The sequence below is a fragment of the Acanthopagrus latus genome, chromosome 1, assembly GCF_904848185.1.
Source record: "Acanthopagrus latus isolate v.2019 chromosome 1, fAcaLat1.1, whole genome shotgun sequence".
NCBI lineage: Eukaryota > Metazoa > Chordata > Actinopteri > Spariformes > Sparidae > Acanthopagrus > Acanthopagrus latus.
Window position 1 is genome coordinate 19,677,772 of NC_051039.1, and position 23,863 is coordinate 19,701,634.

A 23,863-nucleotide genomic window follows, 5' to 3' on the forward strand; every position below is an offset into this window, starting at 1 on the left:
GGGTGACAGAGCTCCTCACCCTATCTCTAAGGGAGCGCCCTGCCACCCTGCGGGGGAAACTCATTTCAGCCGCTTGTATCCGGGATCTTATTCTTTCGGTCATGACCCAAAGTTCATGACCATAGGTGAGGGTAGGAACGTAGATTGACCGGTAAATCGAGAGCTTCGCCTTTTGACTCAGCTCTCTCTTCACCACGACAGACCGGTATAAGCTATATATATATATATATATATATATATATATATATATATATATATATATATATATATATATATATATATATATATATATATTTCGCAGTCCTAGGAACAGCCAAGATACTGCGCAGAACCCTCAAACTCCCAGGACCCGACCTTGAGGATGACACAGATACCACCCCACCAGGGTGAGAAGGGGATTTTTTTTATATATAAATGTAAACGTCTGTAACGCTGCTTTGTAGGACATTTCTCATTATTTTAATGAAACATAACCTGCTCCAGTTATGTTTTATGTTTGCAGCATAACAATACGTAACAATAATACAGCATAACATATGTTCTCCTCCTTGAACCGGCACCTTATCGTGGTGGAGGAGTTTGAGCACCTGAATGATCCTAGGAGCTATGTTGTCCGGGGCTTAATGCCCCTGGTAGGGTCTCCCAAGGCAAACAGGTCCTAGGTGACAGGTCAGACTAAGATCGGTTCAAAAGCCCCTAATGACAGAGCTAAAATCGAGGATGCGTACGTCGCCCGGATTGGCGTTACCGGGGCCCCTCACTGGGGGGGAAAGAGCCTGAGCTGGTGCGAGAGGTTGAGCGGTACCGACTAGAGATAGTCGGGCTCTCCTCTACGCACAGTCTGGGCTCTGGAACCGAACTCCTTGAGAGAGGCTGGACTCCTTTCTATTCTGGAGTTGCCCGCGGTGAGAGGCGGCGAGCTGGTGTGGGCTTGCTTATAGCTCCTCGGCTCAGCCGCCATGTGTTGGGGTTTACCCCAGTGAACGAGAGGGTCGTTTCTCTGCACCTTCGGGTCGGGGATAGGTCTCTCAGTGTTGTTTTGGCTTATGGACCGAACAGCAGTGCAGAGTACCCAGCTTTCTTGGAGTCCCTGGGAGGGGTACTGGAGAGTGCTCCAACCGGGGACTCCGTCGTTCTTCTGGGGGACTTCAACGCTCACGTGGGCAACAACAGTGTTACCTGGAGGGGTGTGATTGGGAGGAACGGCCTCCCCGATCTGAAGCAGAGTGGTGTTTTGTTACTGGACTTCTGTGCTAGTCACAGTTTGTCCATAACGAACACCAAGCTCAAGCATAAGGGTGTCCATATGTGCACATGGCACCAGGACACCCTAGGCCGGAGGTCAATGATCGACTTTGTGGTTGTGTCATCTGGCCTCCGGCCGTATGTCTTGGACACTCGGGTGAAGAGAGGGGCTGAGCTGTCAACTGATCACCGCCTGGTGGTGAGTCGGATCCGTTGGCAGGGGAGGAAGCTGGACAGACCTGGCAGGCCCAAACATATTGTGAGGGTCTGCTGGGAACGTCTGGCAGAACCCTCTGTCAAAGGGGTCTTTAACTCCCACCTCCGGGAGAGCTTGGACCTGATCCCGAGGGAGGCTGGGGACATTGAGTCCGAATGGACCATGTTCTCCACCTCTATTGTTGACGCGGCTGTTCGGAGCTGTGGCCGTAGGGTCTCCAGTGCCTGTCGTGGCGGCAATCCCCGAACCCGGTGGTGGACTCTGGAAGTAAAGGATGCTGTCAAGCTGAAGAAGGAGTCCTACCGAGCCTGGTTGGCCCGGGGGACTCCTGAAGCAGCTGACGGGTACCGGCAGGCCAGGCAAGCGGCAGCACGGGCAGTCGTGGAAGCAAAAACTCGGGTCTGGGAAAAGTTCAGAGAGGCCATGGAGGAGGACTATCGGTCAGCCTCGAGGAAATTCTGGCAAACCATCCGGCGCCTCAGGAGGGGGAAGCAGTTCTCCACCAACACTGTTTACAGTGGAGGTGGGGAGGTGGGGAGCTGTTGACCTCAACTGGGGATATTGTCGGGCGGTGGAAGGAATACTTCGAGGATCTCCTCAATCCCACTGACATTTCTTCCATAGAGGAAGCAGAGGCTGGGGACTCAGATGTTGACTCATTCATCACCCAAGCCGAAGTCACCGAGGTAGTCAGGAAGCTCCTCGGTGGCAAAGCACCGGGGGTGGATGAGATCCGCCCTGAGGACCTCAAGTCTCTGGATGTTGTAGGGCTGTCTTGGTTGACACGTCTCTGCAACATTGCATGGCAGTCGGGGACAGTGCCTCTGGACTGGCAGACCGGGGTGGTGGTCCCCCTATTTAAAAAGGGGGACCGGAGGGTGTGCTCCAACTATCGGGGGATCGCACTCCTCAGCCTCCCTGGGAAAGTCTATTCCAGGGTACTGGAGAGGAGAATTCGGCCGATAGTCGAACCTCGGATCCAGGAGGAACAATGCGGTTTTCGTCCGGGCCGCGGAACACTGGACCAGCTCCATACCCTCCACAGGGTGCTCGAGGGTTCATGGGAGTTTGCCCAACCAGTCCACATGTGTTTTGTGGATTTGGAGAAGGCATTCGACCGTGTCCCTCGTGGCATTCTGTGGGAGGTGCTCCAGGAGTACGGGGTCGGAGGCCCTCTGTTAAGGGCCGTACGTTCCCTGTACGAGCGGAGCAGGAGCTTGGTTCGCATTGCCAGCAGTAAGTCAGACCTGTTCCCGGTGCATGTTGGACTCCGGCAGGGCTGCCCTTTGTCACCGGTTCTGTTCATTATTTTCATGGACAGAATTTCTAGGCGCAGCCACGGGCCGGAGGGGATCTGGTTTGGGAGCCACAGGATTTCATCTCTGCTTTTCGCGGATGATGTGGTCTTGTTGGCTCCTTCGAGCCGGGACCTCCAGCATGTCCTGGGGCGGTTTGCAGCCCAGTGTGAAGCGGCTGGGATGAGAATCAGCACCTCCAAATCCGAGGCCATGGTTCTTGACCAGAAAAACGTGGCTTGTCCCCTCCGGGTTGGGGGAGAGCTACTGCCTCAGGTGGAGGAGTTTAAGTATCTTGGGGTCTTGTTCACGAGTGAGGGACGGCTGGAGCATGAGATTGACAGGCGGATCGGTGCGGCGGCCGCAGTAATGCGGTCGTTATACCGGTCTGTCGTGGTGAAGAGAGAGCTGAGTCGAAAGGCGAAGCTCTCGATTTACCGGTCAATCTACGTTCCTACCCTCACCTATGGTCATGAACTTTGGGTCATGACCGAAAAAATAAGATCCCGGATACAAGCGGCTGAAATGAGTTTCCTCCGCAGGGTGGCAGGGCGCTCCCTTAGAGATAGGGTGAGGAGCTCTGTCACCCGGGAGGAGCTCGGAGTAGAGCCGCTGCTCCTCCACATCGAGAGGAGCCAGTTGAGGTGGCTCGGGCATCTGTTTCGGATGCCCCCGGGACGCCTTCCTCGGGAGGTGTTCCTGGCATGTCCCGCTGGGAGGAGACCCCGGGGAAGACCCAGGACACGCTGGAACGCCTTGGGATCCTCCCAGAAGAGCTGGAGGAAGTGTCCGGAGTGAGGGAAGTCTGGGTGTCCCTGCTCAGACAGCTGCCCCCGCGACCCGGTATTGGATAAGCGGAAGAAGATGGATGGATGGATGGATAACCTGCTCCAGTTATGTTTTATGTTTGCAGCATAACAATACATCCTGGTAAGAAGTGAACCATCATTATAAAGTTAGAATCATATCAGTTAGAATTTATCCTTAAGTTATCTCACTAACTATTTGTACAACACAGAGTGCCTGACTTAACAGAAGTGAAAGAACGCGTGTGAGCTCAAAATAATGTGCTGCTGTCGGAATTGTCACTTCTAAATATATTTTGCAGAAGTTTGATTTCCTGTTAAATGCAGTCTTGTGTATAAATGCATTTCAGAGTATTTGACAGGTGTTAGGAACGCTTCAGTGAGATCACCACAGTAGTTGATCATTTATCATTTCACAAGCTCACTCTCCAGACTCTGATGCCTTCAGGCTCCTCAGGACCAAACTGAACCGTCAGTACAGCTGAGTTTCATGGATCAATTCGATATCTATGTTAATGTAGAGAGACCCTCAGGTAATCCTCATAAGAAGAGGACTTTGGGAAAATGTTCTGACAATATTTATGCAAATGAAGACAAGATTCACACTCTGGAGCAAAAGAGACCTGAACCTGCACTCTCAGGTAATGAACACAAACGTGTACACACTGTTGACTGCATTTTTTACACAACACCACACACAAATATTTTATTGTATATTCTCAAAGAACTCGTCTGAAGTAAAACAAAACTTATTTGACGTGTTTGAGAAACCATAATGTGAAGAAGGCAGAAAGGAAAGAAGTTAATCAGAGACTACCAACTATCTGATATAAACTTTTTGTGGCTTCAACATGCTGTAGATCAGACCTAATTGTACTGAATCTGAAAATAGTGCCACTCAATCTTTAGATTGTTCATTAATGCGCTGATGACACAGAAATACTTTTCCATATCATCTGATGAGTGTAGTTTTTCATTTACACTTTTGCATTTGCTGTTGTTGTGAGGTGCACGTGTGAAAAGAGAACAAACTGAAGCCTTGGCCACTGACACTGTGAATAAAACATTTGTTGATTTTGTTCTGTCAGCTGTAGATGAAATTTGACTTTACACTTGATCAACTCTCTCAGTGAGAGATGTAATAGAGAAATGTTATAGAACTCCTGAGTCATTCTGCTGCCTTGAATCCCTGGTGGCAGGGATGTGCTCATTAGTTAGGTTGTTTCATGGCTGGACCAGGGGTTCCCAAGAGCAGGGGCACAGCCAGGGATTTTAGACCCCATGAAAAGAAATCTAACTGGGCCCTTGTATAAGCCAGCAAAAAAAAAAAAAAAAAAAATGATGCCGTTTTACATAAAACTATGCAATTTAGTGTTATTTTTGACTATCATTCCCATATTTGTGAAGAGAGCAACATGACAGTTACTTGGTTACTGCTCACTGTCTCCCTTTTAGTCCCGCAAGCAGGTCTAATTTATCTCCACAACTGTAGACTCACAGGTGGCGGCACTGGATTTGGGGTGAAAAAAATACATATATGAGGCTATATGGTTGTTGCAATTTAATCTTCTGATTTCCACAAAATATAAACATTTCTCTGATTTTATTGAGGGTTGTATTGAGTCACACATGCACCAGAAATGTTCTCCTCTGTTCCTACTGCAAAGCGGGGGGTGAGAGTCCCAAACTACTGACAAAACATTCTATTTTAGTGATAGCTGAATTTGAACTATATCATATATACACATACATAGGCACTTTTTATTTCAGAGGTGTATGCAAATCATTCTGAAATAAATAAATAAACTTTTTTTTTTTATTTTATAGGGGGCTGACAGACAGCTGCTGCTGCTGCTGCTGCTGCTGCTGATGATGATGATGATGATGATGATGCACTTGACTTATCTGTTTGAACGACATGTCCATTTTAATTATACACTGCCTCATTGATCACCATAATCTTAAAGTTGGAATTATTCCCCACCTCAGTTCTTGGCTTTCTTGGCCTACTTTTAACCCTCTGAAAATGATGCTGGATCATCTGGCATTAATATTACTGTCTTCTAAGGCCGTCAAGGGCTCAGTTTTTAAGAATCTGCTGATAACAAACATGTCATGCTAGCTTACTGGCAAAGGAGCTAAATATCGCTCCAAATATGAACTGTTTTTACCGTGAGGTACTGTTGTGGAGTCTACAGACCTGCTGGCCAGCTGGGGTTGATGTGTGCCTGAGCTGCTTGTAGATGGTTGCTCATCATCTGTATCTTCCTCTTGGCCATGTGTTCCTCCTTGTACATCTCTCAGCATTGACCCTGCATTAATTTAGAAATACGAAGAAAAAGGATCAGTAGAAAAAGAGACAAAATATTCAAACAAAGAATCTTATAACAAAAAAAAAGATAAACATTTAAAACTGAAAGCATGCAGCCAAGGAGCTTTCCCCCTTTATTACTTATTCATCAATTATTTGATTAATCTAATATAAAAAGCATAATAGAATGAGTTGCAATATTGCAACCAATTCAACATGGTTTGCTTTATATCATTCATAATGACATTTTATATTTATATCTTACTTACAGGAATAAGAGCAAAATGATACACCTTACACAAGACTGCATTTCTGAATCTTAAACATTATTTTACCATTTAATTGCATACAACTTAAATATGGTAACAAGAGCATTTTGTCCACTACGAAACGTTTCTCTATTTCACCAGCAGATGTTGTCCATGCCTTTGCATCCTGACAGAAATGCAATCAAAAACCCAGTTCATTTTGTCCTGTAGCTTCTGTCACATTCAGATGTAGCTAAGCTAGCTGTAGCAGTAACACTAAAAGTCTGAGTTCTTTAGACTTCACATCGTCAAGAGCCATTTTCTGTCCCACTGCACATCTGACACCTCACCTAATTTGCATCAGAGACTGTAGCCTACATTCTGCTGAATTCTACCAAATGACAATCCGAAAGATGGTTGTGGGCCAAAATATGCATTCTCGAATGAGAGTATTATGGGTAAACTTTGGTCTACTGAGGCAAGAGGAATTGTTAGCCTATCTTGTGCACTGACTGCTACCTGTTACTGAGAAAGTATCGACCACCGTCATGTCAAAATAAACCATAATCTACTGCTCAGTATCCAAAGATAAGTTTCTCTTTCTTTCTTTTCTCTGCCTCTGACTCCTGCTGTCTTTTCGGGGCAATCTCCAAAAAACTTGACAGCCTGCTGTCAAACTTCGTCAAGTGCATCCAACAGATCACTGAGATGGGGAGGGGCACTCACGGGGAGCTTGGGAAGTTGAGTGTGTGTGTTTGGGGGGGCAGGGGGGTTGGTTCGACGCCCCTGCCCAAGAGCTTACTGGCTGCTGCTTGTAGTATCTAGTTAATGACAATCCCTGTATTTCTGTTAATGATTACATGTTACTATTTGTGTGTTTTACGCAACCGCTCCCCCAGTTGTGACAGCGGCTTTAAGTGTTTTTTGTTACAATGTGGCAAACTGTAGCTGACAGCTGCAAATGTGTATAAGTGTATCTGTGTGTGCTCTGAGGGCTGCAGTTCTGTACTCTCTTCTCTCATCTATACAAGTCAGCTTTCAGCCATACAAAGACTGAATAATAATTTTAATGTGGGTGCAACAGTGCACATTTTGAGAGAGGATTTCCAGGAAGGTCTTCACAGCTTTGAAAGAAATGTGAGAGAAATTCTAAAAATAAATAAATAAATAAATAAATAAATAAAGTGTGAAAGAGAAGTTCAGACCTGCTGAATTTTCTCACTTCTGCTGAAACAGAGTGAGGTTGGTGTTTCACTCCATCTGAAGGCATCTGAATTTGTTTAAAGTTCACGAGAAAAATGTTATGAGTAATTGCTGTTTTGTCTTTTTATTTCTTGCTTCATGATTGTAATCTATTGAGTATAAACCACAAATACAAGGCTTGATTTGCTATATTTGAAATTATATCTAAACGCAAACAAATTACAAATATTGTCTTCTAATTCCAGCTGCTGTAGATAGTACACGAGTTGAGAAGAGCTCACTCAGAGCTGCTGCAGTGATTCTGGGTCTGCTGTGTCTCCTCCTCCTGACTGGACTCATAGCTCTGGTTGTGATGTGTGAGTACTTAGTTCGCATGTTGATGGAGCAACAGGTGATACTAGTTAACAGTATTTCTTTGTAATCATCAATTTTGGTCAAAGTTCATATGTATTTACATGTGATTTCATCACCCAAAACTAAATTCTCTGGGCAATTTTTTGTATCTGTTTTTTGTGTCAAACACAGTAACCAAGAGCAATGAAATGCATGAAATGAAGATTGTCAGGTTACAGGCAAGTTACAACAACCTGACTGAAGAAAGAGACCAGCTACAGACCAGGTACAACAACCTGACTGAAGAAAAAGACCAGCTACAGACCAGTTACAACAACCTGACTGAAGAAAAAGACCAGCTACAGACCAGTTACAACATCCTGACTGAAGAAAGAGACCAGCTACAGACCAGTTACAACCAACAGGTTACAGCCTTGACCAAAGAGAGAAATGATCTTCAGAGAAAGGTTGAAGGTAACTAGAGAATTACATTTCTGAAGAGACTGTGATGCAATTACTGGCTACTAAAACAGATGCTGAGCTGCACTGCTTTAATGTATAGCTGGGAGCTAAACAGTAAATCTGTCTTTTTGACTTCATAAAGACTTAGAAAAGTAGGAAAGGTATCTAGGGTGCAATATATTGTGTACTCAATGTTTTACTAACAAGACCGTGCCAAAGTTTATCATTGAAGTAGTTTATCTGAATTGGTAGAAGATCTTGTAAAGGATAGGAAAGGGGGGTCGTGTTGTTGTATCAGCGAAAGAGGGGTTGAGGTTGGTGGATGAAGGGGGGAGTTTGAGTAGGGTTGCAGATTGGCTGGACCCTCTAGGAATCTGAGAGGCTGAGACTCAGTGTGGGAGTACATCTCGATGGGCGCATGTCTTGGTCAGCGTGGCGTCATCATCCACCAAATGGTTTTACTGGGTTACTCGATATAGCTGAGGTGGCTACAGATGTAGCTGTTGTAGGCTTGGGAGGACCAGCAGCTGAGGACTTTGATGGTGGCTGAAGCCTAAGGTGAGATTTCGTATGTCTTTCCTGATGTCCAGTGATTGTGAGCAGCCTTTGTTGATGATGTCGATGACAGTGAGGTTGTCTGAGTGGATGAGGATGACTTTTCTGGACCATTCCTGCCCCCAAAGAAGTGCGGCAATTATGATCGGATGAAGTACACAGAGGGCAGAGGAAGGGGAGAGTGGGGACAGTTCAGGAGACCAAATGGATGCAAACCATCTGCCGCCATAATAGCCTCTGAAACCTACAGAGGGGGCAGCGTCAGTGTACAGCTGGATGTTCTCTGGTTGGGCAATTCGGTCATCGTAAAAGAAAAAAAATGCTGTTCCAAGAAGACAGAAAATCACGCTACATTCTCGGCTTCATTTTGTAGGAGTCATCTAGAGTGATGTAGTTGTGGAGGGATGGAATGGCAGAAGATAAGAACAGAAGGTGGGAGATGAAGGATCAGCCCTGGGAGATAATGCAGATGGCGTAATCGAGGTGTCACAGCAGAGAGAGAAGCTGGCGATTGGTGCAGCGGTGGGCACGGAGGTAGTTGAATATGAACAAGGAGGTACCTAGTAGCTTTTCAGTTGGCAATTGAGAAGGTCTGAGGTCAAGGGTAAGCGTTTTGGTGCAAGCTGGGGTTCTGCCTTATGTAAGCCCTTGATCAGCATGGTGACGTGGGGATGAGTAGGCTGGAGCTCCAGAGAGCAATTTGATGAAGAAGTTCATGCCGCTGAAATGTATTTGGATGGTGGAAGTTTTGATTTTGAGAACCTTATGCGTGTATGTGATGAAGCTGGTTATTGTTAAAATGACGATGGAGGGAAAAGGGATGTTGTGAAGGGGTATGGAATGACTTGAAACTGCGACATCCAGTGTAGTGAGAGGAACGATTCTGGTTTAGCGTGAAGGTGATTTCATTTTCATTTATTGATTGAAGAGGGTGAGGAGAGAGGGGTCGAGGTAGGTGGATGTATAAGAGGGATAGAAAAGGAGAAAGTTGGAAAAGACTGGCAGTGGATGAGCGCTGGCTTGTGGTGGCAGTGGCAGTGGCAGTGTGCGCGGTGGTGTGATTGGCAGCGGTTGCTGGAAATGGGTCACTGGGAGTAGCTGTGGAAGCTACGTTAGTGGGGGCAAAGGTACACTCAGTTAGCTTCAAAGCGTTGACACGGGCCGACTAATGTCAAGGGTGCAGGACACAATTCAACAACAGGGCCACAGACGCTCATGAATGGCTTCAACATTAGCCAATGGCCAAATGACGGCCTGTTGCATCAGGGCCAAGATAGAGGAGGCAGACATTGCATCATTGATAGTTTTGTGCAATAGATAATAAAAAAGATTCCCCTTTCTAGGTTTCTGAAAAACTTTGGTAAGTAAGATGATCAAATACATTTTTAAGTGAAATCAAACTCTTGAGCCAGGATACAGCAAACATGTTAGGTTCTCAGATACCATTTTGTTTCTTTCATTGTTTTTACAGTGAAGGAAATACTAACATTCTCTCTGTTTCTCATTCTCATTACAAGAAAGCTAATGAGTCTGTTTAATGTTGAAAGGAACGCTGTATAGACTAATGTGACAGATGATGGTCATTCTGTTTCAGATACTGAGGCCAGTCTAAAAGATCTGACTAATGAGAGAGAGGTCCTGAGGAGGATTCTGAAGGACGATGGTAAGAATGCGGATTAAATCAGTAAAGAAAAAATTAACCCTCATCACAGTTCTCAGCCTGTGGGCCATGAAACAGCAAAAATACACATTTCTGAAATTTCAAATCTTCGCCCTTTGTTTTGTATCATGTCTTAATTGTCGTTGTTGCCAAGATATTACTGTTATTTCTGTTTCCCACCATGCTCAACAAGTATGGGAATATTCCAGAGGTAGTTTCTATTACGTGTCTTCTACCAAGAAAACCTGGCAACAGAGTCGAGATGACTGTCTTCAAAAAGGTGCAGACCTGATGATTATCAACAGCAAAGAAGAACAGGTGTGTATGTGCGTGTGTTAAAGCTTTGAGGTAAAATACTGAAGTACTATATAAGTCTGCATCAGGTGGACATTTGAATGAGTTTAATGGAACTTCAGTTTCAGCTAAGTTGTTTATCCTTTGAGTCTCTTTTTAAAAAAGGACTACGCAAACCGGTTCAAGAAGTACATGTGGATCGGCCTGACTGACTCACAGAGAGAGGGGACATGGAAATGGGTGGATGGGACTCTGCTAACTAAAAGGTTCAGACTTTTGTTTGTTTGTTTCATATTAAATCACTTCCTTGGGCTTGTTGGATTACATTATCTGATAAAAGTTTTTTGGTTTTTTTTAATTGCAGCTACTGGACTTCTGGGGAGCCTAACGGTGGAACACGTGAAAACTGCGGGGATATAAAGAATTATGATGATGCAAATAGTTGGAATGATGAAAGCTGTTCTCATTCACTCTACTGGGTCTGTGAAAAGAAACTCCTACCAGAAATGCTTGTTAAAAGTTAAAAGTTGAAAAAAAAAAAAAAATTGTGAAAAGTGTCAGCTGAGGAGGCATTGCTGTTGTTTTAATGTCATTAGAGCATCAATACTATGTGTTTGATCACTGTTCAGTTATGTTACCTGTTATTATTTATTGCATTTAGACACCAGAAAATGGTGCCTCTGACATGACATGGTGAATATGCAGTATATTAATTTACAATATAAAGTGAACAATTGCTCTTTTAACTTTGTTATTTGGATTCTGTCATGACTTTGGATTCGTGTTCTTTGTATTGTGTTCTTATATCTGGTTTTTGGTTTCTTGTGTTTGATTTATGTCTTTGTATCATGTCTTGTGTCTCATATTTTGTTTTTTAACCCCTCATGTGTCCTTTAAGTTTCCCTGTGTATTTCCCTTGTTGAATTTCCATGCCTTCCTGTGTCTCTTGTCCTTTAAGTGTCTCCTATGTTCTCCCCTCTGGCTTCCTCTGTTTGTTGTATTATTCCCTTCATGTTTTCCTCTGTGTTCCTCCCCTTCATTACCTCACCTTTGGTAATCAGTGTCTGTGTATTTAGTCTGTGTTTCCTTCGCTTCTTGTCCGGTCATTGTCTTTGTTTGTCCTTGTCATGCTCCTGTCCCCTGTTTGGTGTGTTTTGGAATTTTTTGTATTTTTTTCCATGTTTGATTTGAACTTTGTATTTTTGCTTTGCTACTTTGTCTTCTCCTTGGTTGTTACTTTGCCTTTCGTCCCTGTTTGTCTGTTTTTGGTTTATGTAATCAGCTTTAAAATAAAGCTCGCCTTTTGTTTCTCCCCTGATCTTGCCACCTCTTTAACTGCGTTTGGGTCCACCTCTTCTTCCTGAGTTTTCCCCTTTTAACCAAAACCTGACAAATTCAAATCACTTATTTAAATTACTTTATATGTACAGTGGCGCTTTAAAGTATGTGAACCCTTAAGAATTGTCTTTCTGCATAAATATGGCCAAACAAAAAAAACAAAAAAAACAAAAAAACAGGTTTTCACACAAGTCCTACAAATAGGACTAGGAATTGGAATTTATAGTAAATAAAGAGAACTCATTTAAACAAAGGAGACAAAAATATTATACTTGGTCATTTATTTATTGAGGAAAATGATCCAACCTGTGAGTGGCAAAAATTTGTGACCTTCTAGGACTGACAGTTAATTTGATAGTTAAAAATTAGAGTCAGGTGTTTTCAATCAGTGGGATGACAATCAGGCAATGAGTGAGCGCCCTGTTTGTTTTGAAGAACAGGGATCTATTTAGTCTATGTAGATCTGATCTGATTAAAGTGTGTCATGGCACAAACAAAGATTTCTCAGGACCTCAGAAAAAGAGTTGTTGACGCTCATCTGGTCAGAAAAAGGTTACAAAACCATCTCTAAAGAGTTTGGACTTCACCAATCCACAGTCAGACAGATTGTGTACAAATGGAAGAAATTCAAGACAACTGTTACCTCCCCAGGAGTGGACGACCAACAAAGATCACTTCAAGAGCAACACATATAATCTTCAGCGAGGACACAAAGGATCCCAGGGTAACTTCTAAGCGACTAAAGGTCTTTCTCACATTGGCTAACATTAATGTTCATGAGTCCACCATTAAGGGAACACTGAACAACAATGTTATGCATGGCAAGGTTGCAAAGAGAAAGCCACTGCTTTCCAAAAAGAACATTACTCCCCATCTGCAGTTTTCTAAAGATCATGTGGACAGGCCAGAAGGCCACTGGAAAAATGTTTTGTGGACGGATGAAACTAAAATAGAGGGTAGGATCACACATGGATTAAAGCAAGTGAAATGTTTTTTTCAAGATGTAGCCAAGTCATATCCCAAATTTGCAATTTGTGAAACATGTTACAGGGCACCTTACTTAAAACGCGCTAAAAAAATAAGATTTACAGCCTCACCCCACACCATGTTTCTAATGCAGACGACAAGTTTAAATATTTAACCAACAGTGTTTTACAGGAGGATGATCTGAACAGCTGTTCTATTCACACTTAAAATGTCTTTTGTCTTTTCAGTGTAGTTTTCAATTTATAAAATCAAACTGTCTTTTTTTTTGCCAAGCTTCTCTCAAGTTTTACTTTCAAATAATCAACCATCAACAGAAATTTTCAGCACACAATTTTTCTACTTCTTCTTCTCATCATCATTGCAATTAATTATTAGTGTTATGATATTGTTTAATGAGTCTCTTATTGTTTAACTGAAAAATACATCATACAAACAGCAACTTTTGCAGCCTTGTCAGTCTGATGGCGAGTTATTACTTCCTGTCATCACTAACATACTGTAATCAAAGAAGCTCTGAGGCTTTACATTTGTTTTATATGTTATAATACAAGATTTCAGCATTGAGCTACAATCAGGCTACATTCATGATTTTGTACAGTCAAACAACCAAAAACTTCTTATTGATCATCATTATAAAGTTTCAGGGCGTTCCTGTAACCATGGTAACTCACGGTGCCAGAGGGAGAGACGCTGAATGAAGCTGTTTACACAGATACACTGCAGACAAACTCCAGACTATAGTTGTTATTTCACACATGTAGCACACAACAGGAGACTCTCCGTGTCAGTCGAGTTCTCACGTGTTGACTAAACTCAAAAACTAATTGATAAAGTGGCAGCGTGACGAGTCTTTGCTAGCTAAGCAGCTAAACTTTAGCACCACTCCGTGTTTAGATCCCGCCCTGTGTGGGTCACTACACTGTCATTGGTCAGGCGCACACATGCTGTTAATGATACACTGGCAGTAGAGTGTGACAATCTGTCAATAAAAATCAGCCAACACTTCTTCTCCTCTGATCTACATTGATCTCGTAAGTCACCTCTGCGAAGTTTGAATGACAGAAATCTGTCGTAGCGACAGATCCATGTAAATATGTATTTTCATGCGGTTTATGACAGTTTCAGCCTCATTTTTCAGCTGCAATCCCCGTGGTGTCAAATGGACTTTGACAAATTGAAAAATAAATATGAAAGTACTGCTTTTATTTATTTTTTTTCTATATCATCTGAAAAAGTTTTATTGCTTCAAACTGTTTAGGTGACATTGCATGCAAGCGACAGGTGAACACAATAACAGTGAAAAGTTAGAGTTTACCCTTAAGTTACTTCACTAGCTAAAAAACTGATTTGTCATAGAGGCCTCTGATGTTCTTTGAATAGTTGTACAAATGAAGCGTTTCACTTCAACTGTTATCATCTGCTGTTTATCTTATTTCAGTCAGACAACTCACGTTTGAAATGTTTATTACAAGCAGGACATAGTTAGATTTTTTTTTTTGGTGTCTAGGCTCTGACCTCATCATTGCCCGTGGATATGTTTACACGAGATATTGGGGAGTGATGATTAAATACATTTCCCCCTAGACAGGGCCTGCAGGTGGATGCTGGGGTGGTGGTGGGCCGAAAGAGCGGGCGGCGATGCTTTCGAGAGCAACAGCAGCATTGACGAGCCAGAAGGGAAAGGGAAGGGAAAATTCATGTGTTTAAATAACCTGCTCAATAGGGAGGGTGCGTTTGTGATATGGTCTGGAGAGAGAAGAATATCACGTGTGTATATGGCAGTGCAGCTCGAGTTGACTGCCTGAACTAGCTCACAGGCGTCGCTTCATTTGTACAACACAGAGTGTCTGACTGAACAGAAGTTAAGAAAAGGTGTGTGTGTGTGTGTGTTAAAGATAATGTGCTGCTGTTAGAGAATTGACAGTTGTATTAAATAAAGTTTTAAGCTGTGTGAATGACATACGTTTAATGGTAGTTAACACAGCCTTTTGGGGCTGCTGTGCTGTCAATCATTCAACATATCTTTTGCAGAAGTAAGTTACTCAGAAGTTTCCTGTTAAATGTGGTCGCAAAACCTCAGAGAGATCACCACAGTAGTTCATCTTTTATCATTTCACAAGCGCACTCTCCAGACTCTGATGCCTTCAGGCTCCTCAGGACCAAACTAAACCGTCAATACAGCAGTTTCATGGATCAATTCGATATCTATGTTAATGTAGAGAGTCCCTCAGGTAATCCTTGTAAGAAGAGGACTTTGGGAAAATGTTCAGAAAATATTGATGCAGATGAAGACAAGATCCACACTCTGGAGCGAAAGAGACCTGAACCTGCACACTCAGGTAATGAACACAAACATGTACACACTTTAAAAGGATGTTGACTGCATTTCTTACATAACACCACACACAAACATTATATTCTGTATTCTCAGAGAACTTGGCTGAAGTAAAACAAGACTTACGTGATGTGTTTGAGAAACCATAATGTGAAGGAGGCAAAGAGGAAAGAAGTTAACCAGAGACTACCAACTGTCTGATATTCTTTATTGATCCCTCTGGAGGAAACTTCTGTGGCTTCAACATGCTGTAGATCAGACCTAATTGTATTCAGTCTGAAAATAGTGTCATTCAATCTTTAGGCTCTGCCATAACATCAGGGGTTAAAGAATGTTCATTATTGTGCTTATGACACACAAATACTTTTCAAAATCATCTGATGAGAGGATTTCATTTATATTTTCTTGGTGGGATTCTTCAGGTGTTTGATTCTTCAGTTTTTCACACTGACAATAGTTTTACATTAACACTTTTACATGCTGTTGTTGTGATGTGCAGGATGTGAAAAGAGAATAAATTGAAGCCTTGGCCACTGACACAAAGAATTATGAATAAAAAAGTTTATTGCTTTTTGATCTGTCAGCTGTAGATGACATCTGACTTCACACTTGGTTGACTCTCTCACTGAGAGTTGAAATACAGAAATGTTATATAACTCAACTCCTGTGTCATTCTACTGCCTGGAATTCCTGGTGGCAGGGATGTGCTGATTAGTCGGGTTGTTTCATGACTGGTTCCCTTGGAGCTTTGGTGCTGCTGCTTGGGGTTCAGGAGGGCTAGGGACTCATGGCTGTGGGCTCTCCTCTGCAGGTCATGCTGGAGTGGCATGGCTCATTGGGTTTTGTGCAGACTTGTGGGGTCTGTGCCGGCTCAGCCGTGTGCTGTAGTTAAAGCATGTCATCCTGTTTGTTGAGGCTAAGATGGTGTTGTCGTAAGGACGGGTGTTGGGTGGAAGTTTTCTAGACAGTGGTCTCAGGGGGGTTAAGTCATTATTTATGTGTTTTTCTCAAGCGCTCCCCCAGTTGTGACAGCGGCTTTAAGTGCTTTGAGTTACAATGTGGCAAATTGTAGCTGACAGCAGAACATTTTTATAAGTGTATCTGTGTGTGCTCCGAGGGCTGCAGTTCTGTACTCTCTTCTCTCATCTATACAAGTCAGCTTTCAGTCATACAAAGACTAAATAATCATTTTAGAGTGGGTGCAACAGTGCACAGTTTGAGAGAGGATTTCCTGGAAGGTCTTCAGTGTTGCAAGAAATGTGAGAGAAATTCAGAGCAGCTCAGACCTGCAGAATTTTCTCACTTCTGCTGACTGCTGAGGTAAGCAGCATAAGGTTGGTGTTTTACTCCATCTGAAGGCATCTGCATCCGTTTAAAGTTCATAAGAAAAATGTTGTGAATAATTTCAGTTTTGTCTTTTTATATACTGATTTATGATTGTAATCTATTGAGTGTAAAGGACAATTACATGGCTTGATTTACTATATTCAAAATTATATCTAAACGCAAACAAATTACAAATATTGTCTTCTGTTTCCAGCTGCTGTAGATAGTACACGAGTTGAGAAGAGCTCACTCAGAGCTGCTGCAGTGATTCTGGGTCTGCTGTGTCTTCTCCTGCTGACTGGACTCATAGCTCTGGTTGTGATGTGTGAGTACTTAGTTAGCATGTTGATGGAGCAACAGGTGATACTAGTTAACAGTATTTCTTTGTAATCATCAATTGTGGTCTAAGTTCATATGTATTTACATGTGATTTCATCACCCAAAACTAAATTCTCTGGGCATTTTTTTGTATCTGTTTTTTGTGTTAAACACAGTAACCAAGAGCAATGAAATGAATGAAATGAAGATGGTCAGGTTACAGGCCAGTTACAACAACCTGACTGAAGAAAGAGACCAGCTACAGACCAGTTACAACCAACTGCTTCAAGGTAACCAGAGAATGCAATTCCTAAAGAGACTGTGATGTGATTGTTGGCTGCTATAGCCGATGCTGAGCTGTATTGCTTTATATATAGCTGGGATAGACAGATATACTGAAAAGCTGGGAGCTAAATGAATTCTTAGAATAGTAGGTCTGGTATCAAGGGTGCAAAATATTGTGTACGCAATTGAAGGTGTTGAGAGTGTATGTGCCTTTAGTATGAGGAACTAAATGAGCTTTGTGTGTTCTATTCCTGAAGATCAACAGCAGGTAACTTGGACCTGAAAGACAAACTGGCTACAAACACATTCTGAATAATGACAATTAAAGCTATGACAATCACGTGGTCGGACTGTTGTAGTTATCACAGCCAAGATAATGTGATGCTAAGTGAGATGAAAATGTGATGTAATGGCTTTGTAATGGTTTATGCCAGTAATAAACAAAAGATTAAGACATTTATCCATCCATGTCTTTGGACTGTGAGAGGAAGCGGGAGCAAAACATTTTTGTTGAGAGGCGACAGTGCCAACTACTGCCTCACCATGCAACCCTGGATTAAAAATACAATTTCCATATTTAATTCTGATGAGGCAACATGCAAAACACAAAGTTTGCTTCTTAGTGGTGTTAATGTAACTTTTAGGAGTGTCAAGTGTATTCCATGTATACTGCAATATTTATATTTCTGATCCACCAGCTGCACCCTGAGGAGAAGAGCAGAAGTGCACCGGGTGTCCATTTTTTACAATTTCCATATTTTTTGAACAATATCTCTTAACTTGCATGTTCTTTTGCCTTTCCATCAAGAATTCAGCTTTATTGCAGAATTCTCCTGATTTAGGTCTTTCTTCTTTCTTAGATTGGAAGACACTTGACACTGAGGCCAGATTTAAAGCCCTTACTGAGGAGCGGGATGAACTGAAGACAAAGCTGGCTGACTTTAGTAAGTGTGAGGATTGATAGTGTGTAGATGATGAATCCTAATGACTTTTGTGATCTTAATCTTCCGTGTAGCACTACCCTGTAGCAGGTCAAAGTTTTCACTTATTCAGTCAAATATTTCAACATACACTAAGTGGCTTGACTCAAAATATTGTACAGACATTTGTGGTTCCAACTTTTTCTTTTAGCACCACCTTGAAGTTTGACTGATTGATTGATTGATTGATTGATTGATTGATTGATTGATTGATTGATCTACATTTCAACAAAGCATGTTCTGTGCTTTCTCTACTAGAGGAGCTTCACATTTTCCCCAGATAGCTAATTCTTGTCTCACTGGTGGTGTGATTATACAGTAAATTCATCATGGCCCATTAACCTCCCTCCCTCCCTCTGGATGTCTAGCAGACGATCAGGGTACCCAGGTGGAATACTGTGGCACAGGAGGACAGACAAGAACAGGCACGCAGGCATGGGCGCAGGTCCCCCCTCATTTCGCCCACTGTACAGAAATGATAATAAAGTGACAAAAATGAAGTGTTCTCTGATTCTATAAAAACCTATTACCACTTCTGCTGTTCAAGTTATACACTGAAATCAGCAAATTAAACTAAATATCAGTGAGTGAGTGACGGCTAGAGGCGGTTCAGGTGTACGTTGATCTGATGGTATTCACAGTCTGGTATCCAAACTGATCCTTCATTCAACAAAATAAAGAGAGATGTCCCACAAAGCAACATTACATGACCAAACAACAGTAAGTTAGAAACTGGTGGTGCCTTTGGCAGCTTATATGAGATAAAAAATACTGCAATTATACGTGAAGAAGTGTCTGTCATCCCTTGTCACTCTGCCTGACAAACAGCGTCTGTCCCCGGCCAAAAACTTTAACTCACCAAGTCATTGTCTCCTTCCGTCAATGTTTTGTTGTAGTTACTGTTACTGTATCACTGAGACGGTGAGCCCTCCCGAACGAGACTACAGTAAACTTTCCCCAAGAAAACAGCATCACTCCCCATGAGTGAGAGTCTGACAGCTTCCACTTTACTCATGACGATTATGTTGTTATGTAATTTAGAGCAAAAAAAGTTACTTTATCTCTTGCCAGGATGCATGTTGGGTCAGGATCTTAATCACAACACATTATAACAGCATCCATATGATTATGAACAGTCATCGGGTACATGTTTCGATTAACAGGTGAACACTGGGGGAAGCAAGCTGGAAATAACACACAGATGTCATCATCATGACTTGTACCATCACTTCTTTGGGATCCGCAGCGTCAGCTCGCTGTATGACTTGACACTCTGGTGGCGCTTTGTGCCGGAGCTACTTGGTTCTGTGTGAACAAACAAAAGCAGAGAATTGGCCAACCTCCAAGCTGGAGACAATGCGGCATCTCTGTGTGAAAAGGGATAGTGAGTTCATTTAATTCATATTGTTTTTGAAATATTAAGGATTTCTCTCTGTTTTGTCCTCAGTTAAGGCCAACTATTCCCAGCAAGGATGGAAGTATTTCAGCGGCAGTTTCTATTACGTTTCTTCTATCACCAAAACCTGGCAAGAGAGTAGAGATGATTGTCTGCAAAGAGGTGCAGACCTCATGATTATTAACAGCCAAGAAGAACAGGTGGGTGTATTTATGTATATTTCACTATGTGTGAGACAGAAACATGACAAAAAATGAATAAAGAAATGTAAAAGAATGAATGTTGATGATATTTGTATCTGTATAAAGATCTTCACAAGACAACTGAAGGATAACTTGTGGATTGGACTGACTGATAAAGAGACAGAGGGGACATGGAAATGGGTTGATGGGACTCCACTCGACACAAGGTTCACACAGCTTCATGTTTCTCAAATATTAGATTTAGACTTCAATGTTAGAATAAAGAAATCAACAATATCCTGCATGTTTCAGTTGAAATGTTTCTTGAGTTGTGTTCTCTACAAAAAAACACTGTTTGGTTTTGTTTTTCAGCTACTGGATGAATGGTGAGCCTAACAACGTTGACGACAAAGAAGACTGTGGAGAAGTGACATCACATGCAGAGGAAAACAGCTGGAATGATTTACCATGTGATTTAAAAATGTGTTGGGTCTGTGAAAAGAAATTGCTTGTATAACTCCACATCTATATCCAACAGATATCGAAGTCAGGACATACCAGTACAAGCCGAACGACACCCACATGAAGCCAGCTAATGAATAACTTAATCTCCTTCTTTAGCCTTACATCCGCAAGCCAACATTGAGCCAATATTTTCAATTATTATTCTGGCTATATTTTCTTTCGGAAACACTTTTCAGATTGGATAAGTCAGAGGAGTCTGGCAAGTCCAGACACATCAATCAATTAAACAGGGGAATTCATGATGTCTGAATTTGAGACATGGTTTAAAAACATGTATTTGTAACATGTATTAACACAGGATATTACTGGGCTGAAGGGAACGTGGGACATTAACGGACACATGAATCTTACATGCGTCTTCCATCCTGGCTCTTTTTGAGAATAATGTATACTGCAGAAAAACATATCCAATAGCTTATCTTTTGTCTTTTCTATCATTATTGTAATAAAGCACAATGACAGCAAACTGAATCACACTTGTTTGTGCATTAAAGTTAAAAATATGGGTGCATGTGTCCGCCATGACTTTATGTCTCATAAGGTTTAACTTATCTGTAGTTTCACTTCCTCTAACTCTGTGTCAACCAGATATTTCTTTTCTTTTTTCAAACAGACCATATAAAGTGGGGAGCAGAAAAAGGTAAGATGAATGACATTTGAACTGCACTAGGTTCCCATTCATGTTCTAAATATCAGATGTGACTAAATTATTTTAAAAACACTGTTGAACACATGAAAGACAGATGTGTTGTGTTTTCGAGCGTTTCACACCTCTAACTTTACCAGCAAAAAATTATTTTGTCTTTCAATAGCAGATGTCATCCACACAGTCCTTTCAGGGCAGAAACACTTCTCACAGTGAAGCAGAAGTGTATTTTGAAGTGACCACATCTTTTCACTTCTGTAGTAAACTATGCTTTTAATATGTGCGTCTGAATTTTGAGTTAGTGTTCACGGAGCCTGTATCAGTTAAGTTTGTATTGAGTGAGTATTTTGCAGAGTGGTATAAATGTGCGTGGTGTTACAGAGAAGGGGAAAACGAGAGGAGGACCCAAATGCAGACACAAGGGAGGCAGGATAGGGGAAACAAAAAGTGAGTTTTAATTTACAAAAGCTTAAGTATTACGGGAAAAAACAAAAAGAGTTGAGGACATAAAATGAAGACACACAATAAACACAATGCAAAAAAAAAGGGAAAGTTCAAAAAACAAGAGAAACAAGCAAAATCTAAATCCAAAACATACCAATCAGGGAGACACAGAAGGAAACACTAAGGAACATCACAAGGAGATGAACAAAGGCTGACAGATAACAGAACAGACAAGGAGTGCAGGGAGAGCAAAGACTAAACACACAGGCACACTAACTAGGGGATCAGGTACAGGTGAGGTGTGAGAGGAGGGAAAAGGACAGGTGAGGTAATGAAGGGAAACACACGGGGAAAAACACAGAGGAGACACAAAAGGGCAAGGATTCAAAATAAAACACAACAAAAGGACACTGTAGAGTACAATGATATTGTTTTTATTGAATTTAGTCGAAAAGATCAATCTGTTTTGGTGTCTTTCTCCTTGTTTAACTGGATCTAAATAGTTTACAGAATTGATCAAATGAAATAATAAACAGTCTTAATTTTACACTGTCAACACTTTGCTGATGTGGAGCAGTTACAATATCAATCTATAGCTCAAACCATGTGACTTTAATGTTATTTAGTCAAGGTTCAAATCATGTTACATGTTATAGCTGCAACTGTGTTACTTCCCTGAATAAAATCAGGGAAATAACACAGTTTATTAAAGAAAAGGGAAGAATGAGAGGGCTTTGCTGTGTAAGCAACACAGAAAAGAGGCAGACCACACCATTCTTGGAAGAAACCGCCAATCAACCCAACTTTCAACACACTCATGCTTCTTAGAAGAGCCAACATTTGACACAACTTTCAGCAAACACTCATGGGTAGAATATGGTGGTCCACAAAGGTGAATCAGAGATCACCATTGAGATTGTAAACCTCCCTGCTACTTCAGCCAGGAAGAGTCACACTGGTGAAGGTGGTGAGGCGGTTACTGCAGCAACGGGTGAGACAGAAATGCTTTGGGTGTTTCGTTATTTTAACCATAAAAGCAACCAGAATTCATTTGTGCACAAACGTTTGCTAGCTAACAATGGAGCAGCACAGTATGCCGGGTGCATACTGTAAAACGCAGCCATTCTTAATTTTTTTCAACAAATTGGCAACTACCAAGACTGCTGATCGCTGACAACACACAGATACCTAATGATGAATGACTATCGACTAACAAAACCTCAGAGGAAGCTGGAGATAACTGTCTCACGCAGAGCTAAACAAAACAATCATTGTGGAGCAGACAAACTTTTTAGAATTATTACTACTTAATCATAATAATGTTTTGTTTTTAACTGATTTACATACAAATATTATCAACATGACTTGATAAGACAGCACCAGAAGATACTGTGGATTGGACTGATGGACAGACAGTGACAGGGGGTGTAGACATGGGTGGAAGGCAGTCCACATACAACAAGGTACACACATTACTCTTTCATTCAAAATTAATCAATCATAGTGTTGAAACTTGTGGTCATTAAGCCTCCCAAAGTGCATGGTACCTGAAAAGATCCTGGAATTCTGTGAAATGACTAGTTGGTTCGTTGGTTGAATTTGAATTATTGTTTGAGCTTCTTGGTTTGTGTTCTATGTTTAAGGCTTAGGTCCCTATTGTAGAATTATTCTTCTGCGGTTTAACTGCTGTTTTGGAAGCCTGAACATTCCCCAAAAACTCACCAAATTTTGAACTTAGGTCACATCTGGTGAAAAATTTAATCTAATCTAATGTCATTGGGCGTGGGAGTGACCTGGAGGCTCTGTAGCGCCCCCTATTGTTCTCGCCTGCCTTCCACGCGTGCATAGAGGAACGAAATTCATTACGCTTTCGTTCATCATGAGCAGACACACAAAAAAAGTTGTGGGATCGATACCGTCACTCCAACAGGAAGTCGGCCATTTTGATGTGTGGCGGCATTTTTCCCAAATTCATGCCTACTTTGAAAACTCTCTTGTCCTAGAGCTTAAACACCACAGTCTTCACACTAATTCAGTATCATCTTCATGCCTTGAAGATGAAAAGTTATGGAAATCGTTATGCTACATCATACCTGGTGGGCGTGACGGTGAAAACCAATTTTTTTCCTTCGCTGTGAAGCATCAAGTCTTGATAACTTCAACATACACTTTCCAATCTACACCAAACTGCACAAACATATAGACGGTGTTGCCCGGAATACGTCTCTGCATCAATACTAAGTCAGCCATTTTGAAATATTTCCAATCCTCGCACTGTAATGACATCCTCCAACAGATTTAACACAACAGACTTCACAGTCACTCAGTATCATCCTGAGACCTTAAAGATGAAAACCTGTTCAAAGCGCTCGCTTACGTCATACCTGCTGGCCATGGTGGTGCCGTCCATTTAAATCCTTCACCATGAAGCATCAAATCCTCATAACTTCAACATACAATTCCCCTTCTACA

General features: G+C 41.9%; 1 protein-coding gene and 1 long non-coding RNA gene across 2 annotated transcripts; both read left to right on the forward strand.

Annotated features, from left to right (window-relative positions):
- The first annotated feature begins 720 nt into the window (after positions 1-720).
- Positions 721-11,871, forward strand: LOC119029605 (C-type lectin domain family 4 member M-like). Its single transcript, XM_037116585.1, has 8 exons — positions 721-724; positions 3,996-4,034; positions 7,571-7,681; positions 7,851-8,132; positions 10,270-10,338; positions 10,529-10,653; positions 10,795-10,895; positions 10,994-11,871. The coding sequence occupies exons 1-8, from the start codon at positions 721-723 to the stop codon at positions 11,151-11,153; spliced, it is 891 nt and encodes a 296-aa protein (XP_036972480.1). The 3' UTR covers positions 11,154-11,871.
- Positions 11,872-17,188: 5,317 nt separating this feature from the next.
- Positions 17,189-19,696, forward strand: LOC119027785. Its single transcript, XR_005077478.1, has 3 exons — positions 17,189-17,223; positions 18,079-18,162; positions 19,646-19,696. It is a non-coding gene; the product is annotated as an uncharacterized LOC119027785 (long non-coding RNA).
- Positions 19,697-23,863: the final 4,167 nt, after the last annotated feature.

Coding starts and splice junctions, on each gene's coding strand:
- LOC119029605 (XM_037116585.1), top strand. Junction 7,682..7,850: donor CATAGCTCTGGTTGTGATGT/GTGAGTACTTAG, acceptor TGTCAAACACAG/TAACCAAGAGCAATGAAATG. Junction 10,654..10,794: donor TCAACAGCAAAGAAGAACAG/GTGTGTATGTGC, acceptor TTTTTAAAAAAG/GACTACGCAAACCGGTTCAA.